This window comes from Chenopodium album, chromosome 1, assembly GCF_948465745.1.
Source record: "Chenopodium album chromosome 1, dcCheAlbu1.1, whole genome shotgun sequence".
Classification (NCBI taxonomy): Eukaryota; Viridiplantae; Streptophyta; class Magnoliopsida; order Caryophyllales; family Amaranthaceae; genus Chenopodium; species Chenopodium album.
The window spans coordinates 80,425,843-80,443,216 of NC_137834.1; the positions used below are offsets into that span (position 1 = coordinate 80,425,843).

Here is a 17,374-nt window from a genome sequence, read left to right on the forward strand (position 1 = left end):
AAAAAAAATTCAAACAATTGAATTCACAAAGTGTCTAGCCCGCTAACCTGGTCGGGTTGTTCCATACAAGGTTCGCCCCGTGAGCTGAGAAAGACGACATTCTTAAACGGGCCGAACCCCTCCTCCCTCAACTGGAACCAAGCATTACTTTGTTGTGATAATGGAAGATTTTCATCAAATTTTTAAAAATGAACAAATTATTGAAACTCCACCATTATCACTCTCCTCTCTACTCACCTCCTCCCTTCCTTCTTCACTCTCAATTCCCCTCTTTCAATCCCAAACCCATCAAATTCTTCCGCCATTACAATGCTTTTCCAGCTTCATTTTCTCTCTCTTCTTCCTCCTTCAAACCCAGAGCAGCTTTCAAGGTTGAAGACATTGTTCCTTCTTTCTGGGGCAATGAACAAGAAAGGTTAAATGATGAAGATGATTCTGGGTGTCTTGAAGATTTGGCCTCTGATAGTTCAGTTTATCAGAAAACGCTGAGATTAGTGGAGTGTGCCATGTTTGCTGCTGTTGCTGGATTGACTTATCTTCTCAGTAATTCTCTTGCTATTGAGGTTAGGGTTTTTTTTTAATTGGGTTTTACGATTATGTTAAGATTGTTTATTGCAGTAAATATTGTTCCTGAATTTAGAGATTGGTTTGCTGTGCATATTTGTGTAATTGTGTTCTGGGTTTACTTCAATTTGTGTTAATTCCAGGTTATTTTTGTGGTATAGTGTAATTGGAAGTTTATGCAATAAACAATTATCAGTTCAGTTCGAATTTATGCAAGTGCTATACATATGTTAATTTTGTTTGAATAATTATACGACTCTGGGGTGATTATATTGATTGACAGAGCTGAATTGCAGTGACTATCTAATTCACTTGTGGATTGATCTTGTGATTCTTATCGCCGAGAACGGCCGTTGGTCATAGGAATGTTTGCTCAGTTTATTAAACTCAGTCTTATCAATTTCATTATTGTACTGTGAATTTATTATCACTTCATTGGAAGCATGAATTAGACTGTTTTCCCAGGGACAATGTTTGCTCAATTTTAGAATTTATCACTATATTTCCTGTAAGCATATATGGGTTCCATCATAAGAGATCGTTTGGTATGAACATTGGAACAGAATGGAAAGGAAACAAATAAGAGGGGGAAAAAGGAACCATTTAATTCTTAGCTTTCCATTTGTTTGATTTAACTATGAAAATGAATCACTTAAACTTAACTCTTTCATTTTGTTTGAGGAGGGTAAGGCTAATTGTTACCTTAGGTTTTAGAGAGGTAACAAATTGATGGAAACCATGTCCCCTAGGCCCTAGGTAATGGTATTTTTTACCCAAACACTTGGTTACATTGATGGTTTAATTGAATATGTTTCCATTTTCCAACCAAAGAAAAAAAACACCCCTTATCAAACGTGTTCAAAAGTGAACGTATCAACCAAACACTAGGAACAGGGGAAAACAAAAAAGTTCTAAAATTGAACCAAACATGTACAAATAGGTATGGGGTTCTTTAAATCGCACAATCAGTGTGAGGTTCTATTCCATTTCCGACATGTTACGTGTTAAATCTAATGACCCCTCCCCTTAAACATTTAGAATATGGTTGTTTTTGTTCATTGCCTTTGGAGTAAATCAAATGACTCAAAAGTTCATACCATTAATAGTGTTGGGCAAAGTAATTTTAAGCTGAGTTTGGCTTTTGGGGTAGTGTTTAAAAAGCTATTTAGGATAGTGGTTCTTTAATTTACTTTACTATTTCAATGGCTAGTTGTGTACTTGTGCCAAAAACCTCCGTAAATAGTTAGTACAAGTGTACAACCGCAGACACTCCTACTATACCAGCCTTTTTGAATAGACCTATATTGTTCAGAAAATTGACTCGCTCTAGGTTAATGGTATTATGATTTATCAATGGTCTGAAACACACGTGCTCCCAGTCTATGAAGAAGTGTGCCTAAGGGGTGCCTAGGTGCTGGTGTGCTAGGCGTTGGGGTAGAACGATTATTTTTGTCTAGGTGAAGCGCATTAGTCAGGTTTTTAAAAAGGTTTCTGTACTGCCTTTCTTCAGTGAGGTGCACTAAAGTGTGTACAAGGGGCACCTAGGCACAGCAAGAGTGCAGGACCCAATTGCCTTAGTGTGCCTTCAGTTTTATGCAATCATTTGTAAAAAGTGCTGTAAGTAAAACATCGCTAAATAGGATTAATGTATATATTAGGGTATTTGTTCCATAACTATGACATCGCAATAGTTCATGTAAACTCTTGCACCCAATCATCCATCATGATTTAAGCATTACAATTGATTGTTAAGAAGTTCAAACACATGTTATGATGGAGATAAGAGCTAGCATATGTAGTCCAGAGGGTTTATGGCATGAGTTCTTGCGGAATTGGTTGTTTACAGTTTTCTATAGGCGATGGTGATGTTAACCTGAACAAGTTGCTACTTAGTCCTGTATGGCTGTAGTCAGATGGACCTCTTGTGGCGCGTTTTGTGAGCATTCCTTAGTTTAATGTTACAAACATGTTGATAGAAATAAGCATATATCTAAGTTGCTTTCCTCATTGTTGGTAAATTTTGCATCATTACTGTGCTTGATTACTAGTTCTATCAGATTGAGAAGGGATATATGAAGTTAAAGAGAGGTAGTCTGAGGTGGGTTTTTTTGTCCTGGAGAAGGGAGAGTAAGGTCCCATTTAATTTGCTTGGTTCAAGTTATTTTAACCTATTTAGACTTATTTTCAGACAAAATAAGTTGTCTTCAAACAATTTCATACTTCCTTTGTTTTTTTACTTAGTTGCACTATTTCTTTTTGGCACAATAATTTAGAAGAAAAAGTAGGGGCATACGAAGGGGCCTGTAAACAAAGAAAAGTACATGAATTATGGAAAGTAGGAATTAGTCCCATGTGAAAAGTAGGAGTATATAGGTTATTCCATAGAAAAATTCATACTTAATAAAATGAATGGTGCAATTATTATGATATTTCTATTTTAGAGAAATGGTGCAACTTAATAGAAAAAAGGAAGTACATAGATAAGATAACTTTTAATAGAATGAGTTAAAATAAGACAAGTTTTTGACAGGATAAGTTGAATCAAACAAAGAATTGTTGAATGAAAGAGAAGAAATAAAAATTCTGAGACTTGCAGTAAGCCAGTAATACAAAATTACTACTACAGGGAAGCTGATTGTGAGAAGGGGAAGTAAAGGAGGACTGGATGGCCTTTTGGCGAGGCAGGGGCATAAATAGTGAATGAAAAATGTGAGAGGAGAGATATTCAGTGAATTCTTTGAACTAACCTGTCATTGATCTATAAACCAACGAGGGTTACAAACAATGGCCTACTGGCAATCAAAATAAGGGCTGCGTAATTTATTGCTAAATTGGTGATTCTGTATCTGGATGCATCCATAATCGAGTAGACATGAGGAAAGTTGTACTTATCACTTTTTCTCACAATCTTGGTGTCAAACTAAGTTCAGTATGATATCATCTATCATATTCAACTTCTAACATATCACTTTTTCTCCCAGCAAGAAAAGGTCATATCTCCATCAAGTGGTTTCTGTTTTGTGGCTTCTCAGTTCTTACTCTAGTGCTTTCCACTCGAGTGCTTCTCACTTAAGTGTTGTAGTCAACATTTACTTAGAATTACTTTTGTCTGTAAACGATTCTTCTCATTTGGAAAATGCTTGAAACAATTTCTCCAGCATGCTCTAAACTTATATTCTCTTATAATTATCCAAGAGACTCTCAGTTCGCTGTTGGTTTGTGCAGAATTATTTTGGATGCTTTTTCGCATTGCCAATAGTAATCACTTCCATGCGTTGGGGTATTGCTGCTGGGCGTAAAACAATGGTACAATCTCATTTGCAGTTTTGCACCTTATTATTGTAATTTTTTCTGCTGTTGATGATCTATCTTTCAGTTGTAATGTATTTAGTTTCTTTGCTCTTACAGGTTGCAACAGCAGTGCTATTACTTGTGCTGTCAGGGCCTGTGAAAGCATTAACCTATGTGGTAAAATCAAATACTTCCTCCGTTCTTTTATTATTGCACCACTTGCCTTTTTAGGAAGTTTCACAAATATTGCACCATTTCCTCTTTAGGAAAAAAATTATTTGTGTTCACACTACAAATACCCAACATACCCTTGCTTTTTCACACTTACTTTTTAATTTATTAATATGTCACATGGACAATTTTGTATTTTTACCTTTCTCTCTCTTACTTTTTTCCACTACCATAATATTTGTACACAAACCATATGATGCAATAATAAAAAAACGGAAGAAATATTCTTTTTTATGTGTGCTGTACTTGTATCTGCTTAATTTCTTGTATTCACATCTGCGGAATTAAAATTGTGATGACCTAGATTCTAAAGTGTAGGGTAATACCGTAATAGGTAATCCTTTGGATTAGGCTACAACTTTTAAAAGCGGACTTGCGTTGATATGTTTTACTTCTTCCATCAGCTTTTCTCTTCATTTCCTCCTTTAATTGTATAGTTACACTAATGCAAATTAAGTGAAACAGTTAGTCAATATTACAAGCTAATGGAGCTTAGTAATAGTCTTGTTACTCCTGTAAAATATGTACCTATCAGAGAAGTGATTCTTGATTTCCTCCTCATCACATTTCTTTATTTAGTATAATAATTTAGAATTTCTGTTTCCTCGATCCCTGCAAAATACACAGTTTGTGTACATATCTTAACTTTTTTTTTTATCCCTCTTTGATGACTTACTAAAACCAAGCTTGAGATTGGGAGGTTCATAACTTATCAAGCAGTCATTGTAAACTGTCCCTTTCCTTACCAACAAACATGGTTGGGGACTTTTACATTTTGACTCCTCCCGTACCATATAATTGTTGAGGCTATCATTTTCATTCTGTAATATAATTGTGGTCTGCGTGCGTATCCCACCTTTTATCATCTGTTTGCTTGAGCCTACATCTCCCACACCTCACTTATTTTTATTTCTTGCTTGCTTCCACCCTCGCTGGAAATATCCACTATATCCTTTATGATGATTAATTCTTCGAGATGGTTTTCCTTTTATTCTTTTGCCTTGATAGCTCATCAAAGACTCCCATACTTGTCAGACTAGCAAAAAAAAAAAAAAACCTTGATACTCGTACCTTACCCAATAAGAGTGTGCTAATAACTCCCTCATCTTTACACCACTCCCTCATCTTTACACCTTCATCATCCTCTGAATCTTCTGTGACTTGTATTTGTTTTTGAAACTCTCAAGTCTCAACATTTTGTATCTCCCTTACCACTGTTTTCAAGTTCCAAACCCTACAATAAACATGTCAATGTGTGCCTTCTCTAAGGTTGCCTATTGAAGAAAACCTGAATTGCTTTTTATAATTGCTTTAACGTTGTAATAATCAATATCCAACACTTGAAAGTAAAGATCTACAGCTTTTGACAATTTATTGAGCATGATTGCACATGTATAGCTAAATATAAGTTCAAAGCTGTGGTAAGAATCGTAAGATGCAGAAATGACTTTTCCTCCTTTTGAAATAAAAGAAAGAAACTTGATTGCTTGTATAACTTCTCAAAAAGTCAAAAGCTTGGTCATTATTTCCTTGTTTACACAAGGAATTTCTCTGTTTTATTTATAACTACACGATCTGATCACTTGTCATTTCTATACTCTAAACTGCAGAAAATTCATCATCTTTTGGCTATTGCTCATTGGTATCATTTTCACCAAGATTATAATTCGTATGAGATGCTTGACAGCTCTACAATCCATTGATGAAAGATTCCCCAACAAAATAAAACCCCTCAACAAATTTTATCAAAGGATAGTATAATAAATTATTAACCCACAAAATAAAGATGAGGAAACCATAAATCCAAGTGATTTGGAGAAACTATGTGTCAATTTTGCTGCAAAAAGTGGTAGAAATTCCGGCATTTGACTTGGCGACTTGGTGTCAGCTGGTGGAGGGGAAACCAACCTTGTTTGACACCGTCAAGTCATGTTTTGGCATGACTGCAAGTGTACTTTGTTGGATGAGCTTAAAGACCATACTTAGTACTCACTGTGGTCAATTTTCATAAATTTTAAAGATTATACATGATACTGTGCTTATGGGCTTGTGCTTCTTAATACAAAAAGTTATGGTTTCATTTATTGCAGTTAATGCATGGATTACTTGGATTCACCATGGGCTCTTTGTGGAGGTATATGGCTTTATCTTGTTTTCTTCGGCACTCTCATGATTATTGACCACTTGCTTTATCATCTGTCCTTCACCTGTACTTTGCTCCATTTCTGGTCTATGACTGGAAGAGACTTTGTTGTTCTTTCTGGCTGATAAAAGTTCATGAAAGTTTTGTTGGACCTTTCATATATATATATGCATCCAGTTATCCGCATGCCAATAAGCATTGCTAAGATTAAAACTGTATCTGGGACTCTGGGTAGACAACTTAAGTACCGTCCCTGATTGTTCTTCCCTGGTGAGAAATGCAAGGGCGGAATCAAGAACAGATACAGGAATTTATGTTGAACTGAGGGAAACGACAAAAAAAATTAGCTTTCTATAATGCTCCGACTGTTGAAAATACCCCATTGCTTCTCTGGAACAGGCGAAATGAACTCTTTCTCTTAAAGTACTCCGTAGTAAAATAAGATTGTTCATTTCAATTTCCTGATGCCATTCTTTTTGTTGGTTTTGTAAATTTGCTTCAATATTTTTGGCTTGGAATAAAAAAGGTATCAGAATACTCTTGCTTAGCATGCTTGATAGGAACTGATGCTGTATTGTCATGTTACCTAGGTGCTTAATTCTTAATTTTGACATCTTTTATTGGTATACATTATTTTTCTATTATACAACACTTGCTATCAAGAAGTACGCAATTACTTTCGGCATGACTGTATTAATCTATTTTTTGATGTCTGTTGAAACTCCTGTATCTTCGGTCCAGAGTTACCTAACCCCCCCCCCCCCCTGCGTGCGCCTTTCAACAAACCGCAAACTGATAAAGACGAATTATATCATAAAAGTAGTACAATTTTGCCTAACTTAACAAATTAGATAGAGAATTTCAAAACTGTATGGCTTTACACAATGTCATACTAGCGCGTCTCATTAAGTAACTATGCTTTAGTCTATTGTATCTATTCTTTTGTGTCTGCTGCATTCCCATTTCTTTTTGCCATTCTTTTTTCTTTGTATTTTTACGTTTATTTTCGGGATTTGGTTGCTTAGGCTACAAGTCAAATGGAGGCTTTCGATCTTCTTGTGCACACTGGTATGGCTCTTTCCCACCTCTGCCTAAAAAGTTTTGTTTCCTAGTTTGTTAAGCTTTACTTTCAGTTGTTGCATAGATGAGGAAAACTTTTTTTTTGTTTGAGATGCAGGTGCGAGCAGTAGGAGCCTTGGGTTATGTTGTAACAACCTCGTTCTTGATAAGGGAAAACATACTTGCTTTGGTATGTAATTAGATGATTCCTTCCTATAGAACTCTTTCTTGTGGTCAGACAAAAGAGTGCACCTTAACAGTGTTGTCCTTTGTTGCAGATCACAGTAAATGTACATGCTACCCTCACCTTGATACTCAACTCATTAGGATTTAATACAGTTCCATCAATGAATACTATATATGCTATATTTGGTACTCTGGTAAGACTTCTAGATCCATTCAAGTATCAAATAAAGAGAAAACCAAAAAAAAATCATTTCTTATTTCTGTATGACATAGCCATCAAGCTTACACTCCCTTTTTCTGGCAGCTCTTGCTAAATTGTTGCTTCTTCGTGTTTCTTCTACACATCCTATATGCCTTGTTCTTGAGTAGGCTTGGGATGAAGGCATCATTGGCGTTGCCGAGATGGCTGATGAATGCACTTTAGTATCTATTTACAGCTGCTGTGAGGCTGCTATGTCATAACTTGTAAGTTGTAGTGTATACTAAATCTGAAATAGTAGTTCAATCACTCTACAAAACATGGATACAATCTACAACCAATTTTTCTTGTATAGTTCCTATGACTTTGTATGTATCATGAAAAACAAGTTTTATTATGGAGCAGGGTCACAGAGATTAAACACACCTTGTGATATTATTTTCAACATATTTTGTTATCAGACATGATTCTTGTAGATCAGATTCTTATACTATTAGGTTTCAGGAATATAAAACTGCTTAGTCAATTAGGGTGGCCGAATTGCCCAGATGCTTTCCTGCTTAGTGCTGGTGTGACTTGTGAGCCACAGCCCACAGCAAAAACAGCAATAGGGTTGCTTCTGCTAGTATTGAGCTTAGCCTGTTTGAATCATCGCAATCTCTTTGTATGAGCCGAATCAATCCATATCATTTTTCAGTTATCATCTCATGTTTTGAGCTATACCCATGTTGTTTAGCACCTCAAGTTATTTAGTAATTTACTTTTACTTCCTCCCAAAACAAATTAAATGTCTTCTCTTTGAGGGCTAGGCTTTGTATTACGGAGTAAATTACTCAATATTTTGGACCTAGTATTTTGTCGGCGCTCAGACCCATATTATATTGCATAGATCTGATGAATGATGAACAAATTGTTCAGCTCATACAAGAGATTTATATATAGGCAATTTTCAAACTCTATAATATGTAGATTTAAACACTGTTTTTAGTTGATGGATGACATAATATTTTCTGGGTCTCCTTTATTTCTATTTTAACATAAGGAAAGTGACATGGTATTTGGAAAACTTTCATGATTGTGCCAAAAATAATTAACCTAATCTGATTGGACTTGTGTTGCTTTCCTCTTTTTCTTGAGCTTTGTATCCGTGATATGATACTCTGATCCTTCTAGGAAGTTCAACTGTTGAAAGGGGTGCATTATTTAACTTTGAATCTTTTATTTTATTATCTACTTTATAGCTTTTTATTAGTTTATTTATACGAGAATTAGATTACTTGTATTGATTTGATTTGTGTGACGTGTGTCTATGAATATTTTAAGGTGCAAGCATCACCTATTTTTGGCAGCTTCATTGCCAATAATTAAGGGTGGTAGGAATCTGTCAAGAAGAGTGAATAAAGAATGGTGATCCAAAGAGAAATTTTTGTTATGAATAAAGTGTATCCATGCAATGCACCAGAGATTGTATGATAAATAATATTACGTCCATTAATTGTTATCTACTAATTTGGAATTTTTTATATCTCAAAAATAATACTCTAAAGTTGGGATAACAATTAATGAACGTAATATAAAGTTGGGATAACAATTATTGTAGATGCTATATGGCTTTTATTTAATGATATTATTCTTTCTGCTCAAAAAAAAAAATTGTCTTTTTTTTTTTTTTTTTTTTTTTTTGATATCATGTAAACAAACAAGAAAAGAGAAAACTAACTAAATTACAGTTATATCTTCAAAGGATAAAGCCAACCCAATGGCTAACTGAGCTTTATTGTGAGCATCGACCACCATATCCCTGTCCACCTTCCTAATAGTACAAGATGTAAACAACTTGCCCTTGTTGCGTATCTCCTGAAGCGTCCAGACAAGCCGAATGTCTTGTGAGCAATCATCTTGTAACATACTAACCAAGTTAAAGGAATCAGTGTAAATTTCAATAGAAGTTAAATGAACCTTTAACGCCCATTTGAGGCTTTTCAAACAAGTCAGAGCCTTCGCATGGACTGTCGAATCTGCCGATCCAAAATCATATTCCCCCTTCCCAACATTGTCATTGTGCGTTGTTTTGAGCAAAGACCAACCCAAACCCGCGCGATTGCCATCATCCTTCCAAGCAACATCCGAGATAATAATATGGTGCGGAACCGAACTCTCCAAACCCAGGCTTATCAAGTGAAACCCTAGTGGAGGGGAGTATAAATTGTCAAGTGTTGCAATTAGAAGTAAATGGAGTGTTTTTTTTTTTTTTTAGAAAAAAAAAAGAAAATGTTTTGGCTGTTCACATCCCTAACACCCATATACACAACCAAGCAAGATTTGATTTGTTTCATAATTAACAGAAAATATAAACCAATCATGGATTTCAACTATGTCAATATCATATTTTATAAGCTGATGATTGAACCTCATGATTAGTTTATAATTTTATATACTATTTCAATAATATTCTAGAAGTTTGTATTTGAATCACACCAAAATGAAGGTGTTGGGGTTGACTTTCTTGCAAATACAGAACCCATAAAGCCGTGAAGATCTAGTTCCCAAGTAATGTCCCTCTCCCTACAATGAAAACAAAACAAAACCAAAAAAAAAAAAAAAAAAAAAAAAAAAGGGTCCTTATAAGCTATAACTAATTAAATATAGTTGTCATTATTGTGAATAACACTAAGGGCATGTTCTCTTCACCTTAAATTCAGTTGAGTTCTCTCATAAATAATTCATTTCAGCTCTATTTAGTTCAGTTTAATTTAGCTTTAATCGATTCAGTTTAGTTTAGTTCAACTCAATTCAATAAATCAAAACAGACCTTATACAAGTTAGTAACAATATGAAAAATCAAAGAGTAGCCGCATATAATGGGCAACAAGTGGAAACACGGGGTCACAAAACTCAAAAAGGATTTACTAAAAAAAGCAAATATTTGACAAAATATAAAAATAAAGTGGGAGTGGCATCTTATCACTTAAATAATGGAGAGTGTAGCAGAAAGTTTTAATGTCCAAACAAATAGGTGAGTCATGTATCATTATCTTTATCTTGGCATCATCCTATCTAATTCTACTTCAAGTGAGAATCTGATTCTTTACACTTCTATTTTGTGGCCCTACGCATACTCCGCCGGATCTTGCTCTCAAGTTCTACACTTCTACTCCCAAGTCCTACCTACACTTTCCTCATCCCCATTATACCCCCAAGGGTTTATTTATTTGTTAAAGATTTTATGGGTGGAAATGTTAAAGATTTTCTTTTTTTTTTGGAGGAGGGTATTGAGGAGTATATACAATACTTTTGTTGGAGCATTTAAAGTATTTAGTTGATTATTATTCGTGTTATGTTAATTCTAAGTCATTTGGTTAAGGTGTTATAATTTAGACAACATATGAATAAGGTAGCAGTATACAACTAACTAAGGGCAATAGCAATAAGGGGTTTGTGGGAACAAACCTCTTGTTGTGGAGAGGTTTGTGTAGACAAACCGGTTTGTACTTGCTTAGTTGGTAAAAATATTAAGCTTTTCTCTTTTTTTTTTCTTTACTTTTGGTTTAGATGAATTTAATGAGTTGCATTGATAGTCGTGGGTCCCCTACATAAACCAATAAATAGGTTTATCTATTGTTGATTAAAGGTTTGTTAGGGAAGAGGTTTGTGTAATGATGACATGTCAAAGTAAACAATCCTCTTTTTTTTTTTTTTTTTTTTTTTTAAACAAACCCCAAAAGGGCTAAACTCAATTACTTAAATCAGACATGGCAAGATTAACAAACTGAGAGGGGAGTGTATCACTCCACATACGCTTCCCCAATTCCCATGGTTGGAAATGGGCTAAAGCATGAGCTAACTTATTTCCCTCTCTCTTCACAAAAGACCACCTAATATAATCAAAACTACTACAAAGATCTAAAATATCTTCAAGAATTAAGAATAGCTCACTGGCACCCATCGTCTTCTCACGCAAAGCTTGAACAACTTGAAGGCAATCACTTTCAACCACCAACTTCCGCAGCCCCATCTCCCTTGCAAGATCCATCCCTACCATAATGGCCTTTGCTTCGGCTATACTCGGTTCCCAGCAGTCCACAGATTGCACCACTGCACAAGCCATAATCTCACCTCTCTCGTCTCGCACTACAGCCCTAAGACCAGCTCCCCTCCCTGAAATTTGCCCTGCATCTGTATTAACCTTATGGCATCCCCTAGGTGGAGCAGACCACGCCACTTGATACACACTGCCACCCGCAAGAGCAGAAGAACTACCCTTATTAATCTCATCACTAACTTCCTCACTAACCTTCGAAGCATAGCTGACAACTTGCTCAGGGTTCTGACCTTCATTCTGAATCACAAGAGAGTTGCGAGCTCCCCATATCCTCTTAAAGGTTTGTTCTATTGTGGATCGATGCCCTAAGAGAAAGGAAGAAAGTGGCTAATTCGTCACTATTATTGCAATTGTTACTACTTACCGTTTCAGTTTTGATTTCTCTTGAACTAGTTGGGCGGTTACGTACTTAGGGTCTGTTCTCATTGACTGAATTCAGCTGAACTGAACTGAACTGAATATTTTATAAGATAAGGAAATTAGGAGCTGAACTGAACTGAACTGAACTGAAAATAAACGTATGAGAACATGCGCTTAATGCATTATAACTTAGTGTATTAAAGCATTGTTTAATGCATATCTTAAAATTTGATGTTTGATGCGTTGTTTTATGTATGTATTAATACATTGTTCAATACATAGCTTAAAGCATTGTTTAATGCATGACTTAATGCATTGTTATGTTTGTTACTAAGCTACTATCTTATATACTACCTCCGCTTCACATTACTCGCAACAACTTCCTTTTTTGACCGCTTCACATTACTTGCAACAACTCACTTTCTTTCCTTTTTTAGTAACTTTTTACCTACAAAATGACACTTATACCCTTACTTATATAAAAAAAATTTAAAAAATCCTATTTAATTTATAAATCTATTCTTATTACAATAATCCCTAAGGTTAATTAATTTTAACTTAACTCTACATTCATCCTAATTCATTTCCCTCCTCCATTACATTCAACATCTTCCTTCATAAGTTTTCTCTCTCTTCCTTCATAATCCACCACCTTCAATGACAACCACCACCATCACCACCGACACAGCCACCGACCACCACAGCCACCATCTTCAATGGCAACCACCACCTACATCGCCGCCTCTGTTTTCTCTCTCTTCTTTTGCTTTTTGTTTCCTCTTTGGCGATGAAACCCAAATTTGAAGGTTATATTGTCAAATTTAACCATCAAAACTCTAGATCTAGAGATTTGAAGAGTTTTGATGGATTAATTTGCACAATTAAAGCTTTAATTGATGATAGAGAATGGTTTGTGGGTTCGTCGAAGGTTTGTTCGTGGTTTCTAGGTTCATGGGTGCGGTGGTTTCGTGGGTTTGATTGAGGGTAAGGTTTTGGTTTTGATTTCGTTGGTGGGTTTGGTTTTGGTTTCGGTTTCGGTTGTGAGTTTAATTGGTGTTCTGGGTTTGATTGAAGGTTTGGAGTTCTGATTGGTGGTGGTGGATTCAAGGGTTTTTGTGTTTTCGTGGGTTTTCCTGTGGGTTCAAGGGTTGGTGGTGGTGCTCGGTTGTGGATGGTGCTTGGTGCATCAGTGGTGTTGGTGGTGTTGGTGCGTCAGTGATGATAGTGTTGGTGCGTCGGTGGTGATGGTTGTGATGGTGCGTCGGTGGTGATGGTGTTGTTGTTGCGTTGGTGGTGTTGGTGCGTCGGTGGTGATGGGTCGTGGTAGGTGGTTCCGGTGGTGGTGGTGGGTGGTTCCGGTGGTGCTAGGTGGTGGGTGGTTTCGGTGCTGTCGGGTGGTGGTGGTGGCTGGTTTCGGTGATGCCAGGTGGTGGTGTCGTGGTGGTGGGTTATTTAATTAATTAAGGTTGAATTTGTTTTTTCTTTTTTTTTTGGGTAGGATTAATAGTTAAGAATATACCCTTATTTTTCAATAATCACCCTTTCAATCTTTTGCCTTGGCCTCCGCAAACATGTACTTTGTTGCGAGTAATGTGAAGTCACTACTAGAATTTCGTCCATTTCCGACGGAAAAAATCTGTCGCAAACACCCTTAATTCTGTTGGAAAACTTGTTTCCGACGGAATTCCGTCGGAAGTCGTCGTCGGAGAAGTGTTTGTAGGAAAAATGACCTTTTCCGACGAAAATTTCGTCGGAAACACTTTTCCGACGAAATTTCCGACGAAATTTTCCGTCATTAGTGATTTTCCGGTACCGGCATAATCCGTCGGAAATTTCCGACGGAATTTAAAATTCGTCGAAAATTGCCGACGGAAATTCCGTCGGAAAATAATTTCAGGAAATTAAAAAAAATACGCCGTGCCACCACCGGCACGACGTATCACCACCTCCAACCACCCAAGACGCCCCTCTCAACGAACCACACCACAGCCTACCCACCTTAACCGAAACACCACACCAAAACCCCAACCCACAACCACCCTTGACCGAACCCCACCAAACCCACACCACCCAATTACCCAAAACCCAGCCACCCCACCAAACCCACACCACCTAACCCAAAACCCAGCCACCCAACCAAACCCACACCACCCAATTACCCAAAACCCAGCCACCCCACCAAACCCACACCACCTAATTACCCAAAACCCAGCCACCCAACCAAACCCACACCACCCAATTACCCAAAACCCAACCACCCAACCACCCCACCAAACCCACACCACCTAATTACCCAAAACCCAACCACCCCAACCCAAAACCCAGCCACCCCTAACCGAACCCAACCGAACCCACACTACCCACCCCTAACAAAACCCCACCAAAACCCACACCACCCTGACCGAATACACTAACCAAACCACAACCACCACGAAAATCACCATAATACGACCCAGACCACAGCCACCACCGAAAATAACCCAAATTTAGATCCACCACCACCGAAAATCATCCAAAAATTAAATAAAAAATCAAAATTAAAAATTAGAACGTACCTTAAGATAAAAAAAACTTTGAAATTAACCACGAACTTGGTTTAACAAGGCCAAATTCGACCACAAAAACCCTAGATCTAGGATTTTCATGGTCGAATTTGACCTTAAAAACCATTAATTTGACTAACATCACCATAAACGACATAAAAGGAGGAGAGCTTGCTTGAGAAGAGAGTAAAGCTTGGCTGAGAAGAGAGTAAGGAGGAGGAGGAGAGGAGAGAGAAAGCGTGAGAAGAGTAGGAGGAGGAGGAGAGAGAGAGCATGAGGAGAGAGAAAGGGAGGAGAAGATCAAAAGAGGAAGAGATGAGAGGAGGGAGGCGGATTGTGAATGAGGGGGGTTGGGGCGCCGTTTTATTGTTAGGGTTTTGGGGTTTTTTCCTTTTTTTTTTTTAAAAAAAAAATTAAATTCCGTCGGAAACGGGTTATAATCCGTCGTAAATTTACGACGGAATTTAATTCCGTCGGAAATTTCGTACTTTCCGACGGATTTTCTTGTCCGTCGGAAGGGTTCCGTCGGAAATGACCTGTTTTCTTGTAGTGAGTGGAGGTAGTATATATATGTATGAGAAATTCCTTATATGATGAATGGTGGTTGTCAGATGAAATATAACTTCTATCTTATCAAGGTGTTCATTTTCACAAAATCACAAACATTTTAATAACATTGAATCGCTATCGTTCTACAGTTGATAGTAATTATTCTTTGTTGTATCTCCTAAGTAATTTCCGTGCGTAATACCCGGTTGTAGTATAGGGTCTGAATTATACTTTTAAGAAAATGATCCCGTTCACACCTCGAAGATTTTTTTCCTATAATTTCATTTCCATTTCTTTGTGACCCTTGTTTACTAGAAAATCCCCAACACTTTTGTACGTAAATTGAAATGTAATCTACTAGAAAGTGTATGCAGTAATTTGATACAATAATCGCTAATTCTCAAGGTGTTTGGCCAACTAACTCGGTTGGGTTAACTATGTGGAATATAAGTTCGATAGAGCAATTTTTCTTACATTTCAAATAATGTATATATGCAATACTAAGGGCATGTTCCGATTTACTGAAAGCAATTGAACTGCACTGAACTGAACTGATTGGAGCTAAGTTGAACTGAATAGAGCTGAAATGAATTGTTTTTTAGAGAAGAAAATTAGGAAATGAACTAAACTAAACTGAACAAAAATTAAGCTGAACAGTACAGGCCATAATGTTTTAGGATGCTTAGTATTCATCTCTAACGGCTAATTTGATGTTAATAAATAATGATTATGTGCAAATTTGTGATAAAACCCCTTGTGGAGTATATCCCTCTTATAAATTTTAATTCGTTTGGTCAGATTTAAAATTCCAGTAATTAGTAACATTGTAAAAATAGTTCATCTATATCTTATAATTTTGACTTTTCCTTAGTCCTCGACCTTATTTTCACTAATCTAAAATACGATTGTTCAAAAATCATAATCGAAGCTGTCTCCAATTTAAGAAATTTATATTATCGGTCTTCGACCTAACCTAGTTTAAAACCTTAAAAATATTCTAGACCAAACTAATATTATTGTTTAGAATTGTGGATTTAATTCTTCATAATGTTTTTAATTTGTTACCTTCAATATGCTAGGAAGAGCTCGTGGTGCAATGGCCTAGGTGGTTGCCTCACATCCTCGGGGTGCGAGGTTCGAGCCTCACCATGAACAAAATCCCTTCCCTTACCCCCACCGAGGCTCCAATGATTCTGGGGCCAATTGAACGTTCGTAACATAAATAATAATGCTAGGAATATTTTTAAATTAGACATTCAAGATAAGCACTAAACAGTAATTTTACCCACATTTTTCCGATTCGCTGCGTTAATTAAACATATATTAAAAGTAAACCCCATATAATAACCCGCGGCATCGCTCGGCCCTAAATACTAGTTAAACAAAAAACAATTAAAAAAAAACGGTTTTTTCATCATATACCCCTGAGTTTTTACATAATTCACCATATACCATCAAAAATTTTCAAATTCACCATATATCATTCCATTTCACGAAAAAGTCACAATATACCGGAGTTAATGACTTTAGCCATTAAGGTTAATTGTGCCACGTGACTGTCAGTATGTCACTTATTGGTTCTTATTAATATTATTTAATTACTTACTTTAATAATAATAATAATAATAATAATAACTTTTAAAAAATAATTTTTTTTTTTTAAAAAAAAAAAAACCATCATCATCCTAGCCAAATTGCTGTTTGCCAGCCAGCCCCAGCTGGCCGGCGCCCATCACCAGTGAAAACCCCAACCCTCACCCCTCTCCCTTTCCTTCGTTCCTTTCCCTGATCTCCACAACCCCTCCACCAATTTACCACTTAGCCACCCTTTCACTTACTAACAACCCCTTCCCCACCCTGGTGATCGGCCATACTGGTCCTCCATCGCCAGGCGACCCACCCCTTACCTTTAATCCTTAGCTGACCCTTTCCCTTCCCCCGTCGTGCCACCAACCAAACCCTAACCCACGAAATCTACAAAATCTCACTCCCTTGCTTTAACAAAACAACCTGAATTCCCCTCCTCTCAAATTGAAGAAAAATTGAGATAATTCTTTCCCCAACTTTAAAAAATTATCTATGATTTATTTGAAGAAATTGAACATCGTTTGAGGTTAGGGTTAGGCTTAGAGTTTTGATCGGAATTG

General features: G+C 36.6%; 1 protein-coding gene across 1 annotated transcript; it reads left to right on the plus strand.

The window, feature by feature from the left end:
* Positions 1-121: 121 nt before the first annotated feature.
* On the plus strand, positions 122-8,135 carry LOC145611146 (uncharacterized). The gene is made up of 8 exons (XM_081666451.1): positions 122-563; positions 3,790-3,870; positions 3,973-4,032; positions 6,177-6,220; positions 7,255-7,297; positions 7,407-7,478; positions 7,567-7,668; positions 7,779-8,135. The coding sequence occupies exons 1-8, from the start codon at positions 189-191 to the stop codon at positions 7,896-7,898; spliced, it is 897 nt and encodes a 298-aa protein (XP_081522577.1). The 5' UTR covers positions 122-188; the 3' UTR covers positions 7,899-8,135.
* The last annotated feature ends 9,239 nt before the right edge of the window (positions 8,136-17,374 follow it).

Coding starts and splice junctions, on each gene's coding strand:
- LOC145611146 (XM_081666451.1), top strand. CDS start 189: ATGAACAAATTATTGAAACTCCACCATTATCACTCTCCTCTCTACTCA. Junction 564..3,789: donor GTAATTCTCTTGCTATTGAG/GTTAGGGTTTTT, acceptor TGGTTTGTGCAG/AATTATTTTGGATGCTTTTT. Junction 6,221..7,254: donor ACCATGGGCTCTTTGTGGAG/GTATATGGCTTT, acceptor TTGGTTGCTTAG/GCTACAAGTCAAATGGAGGC.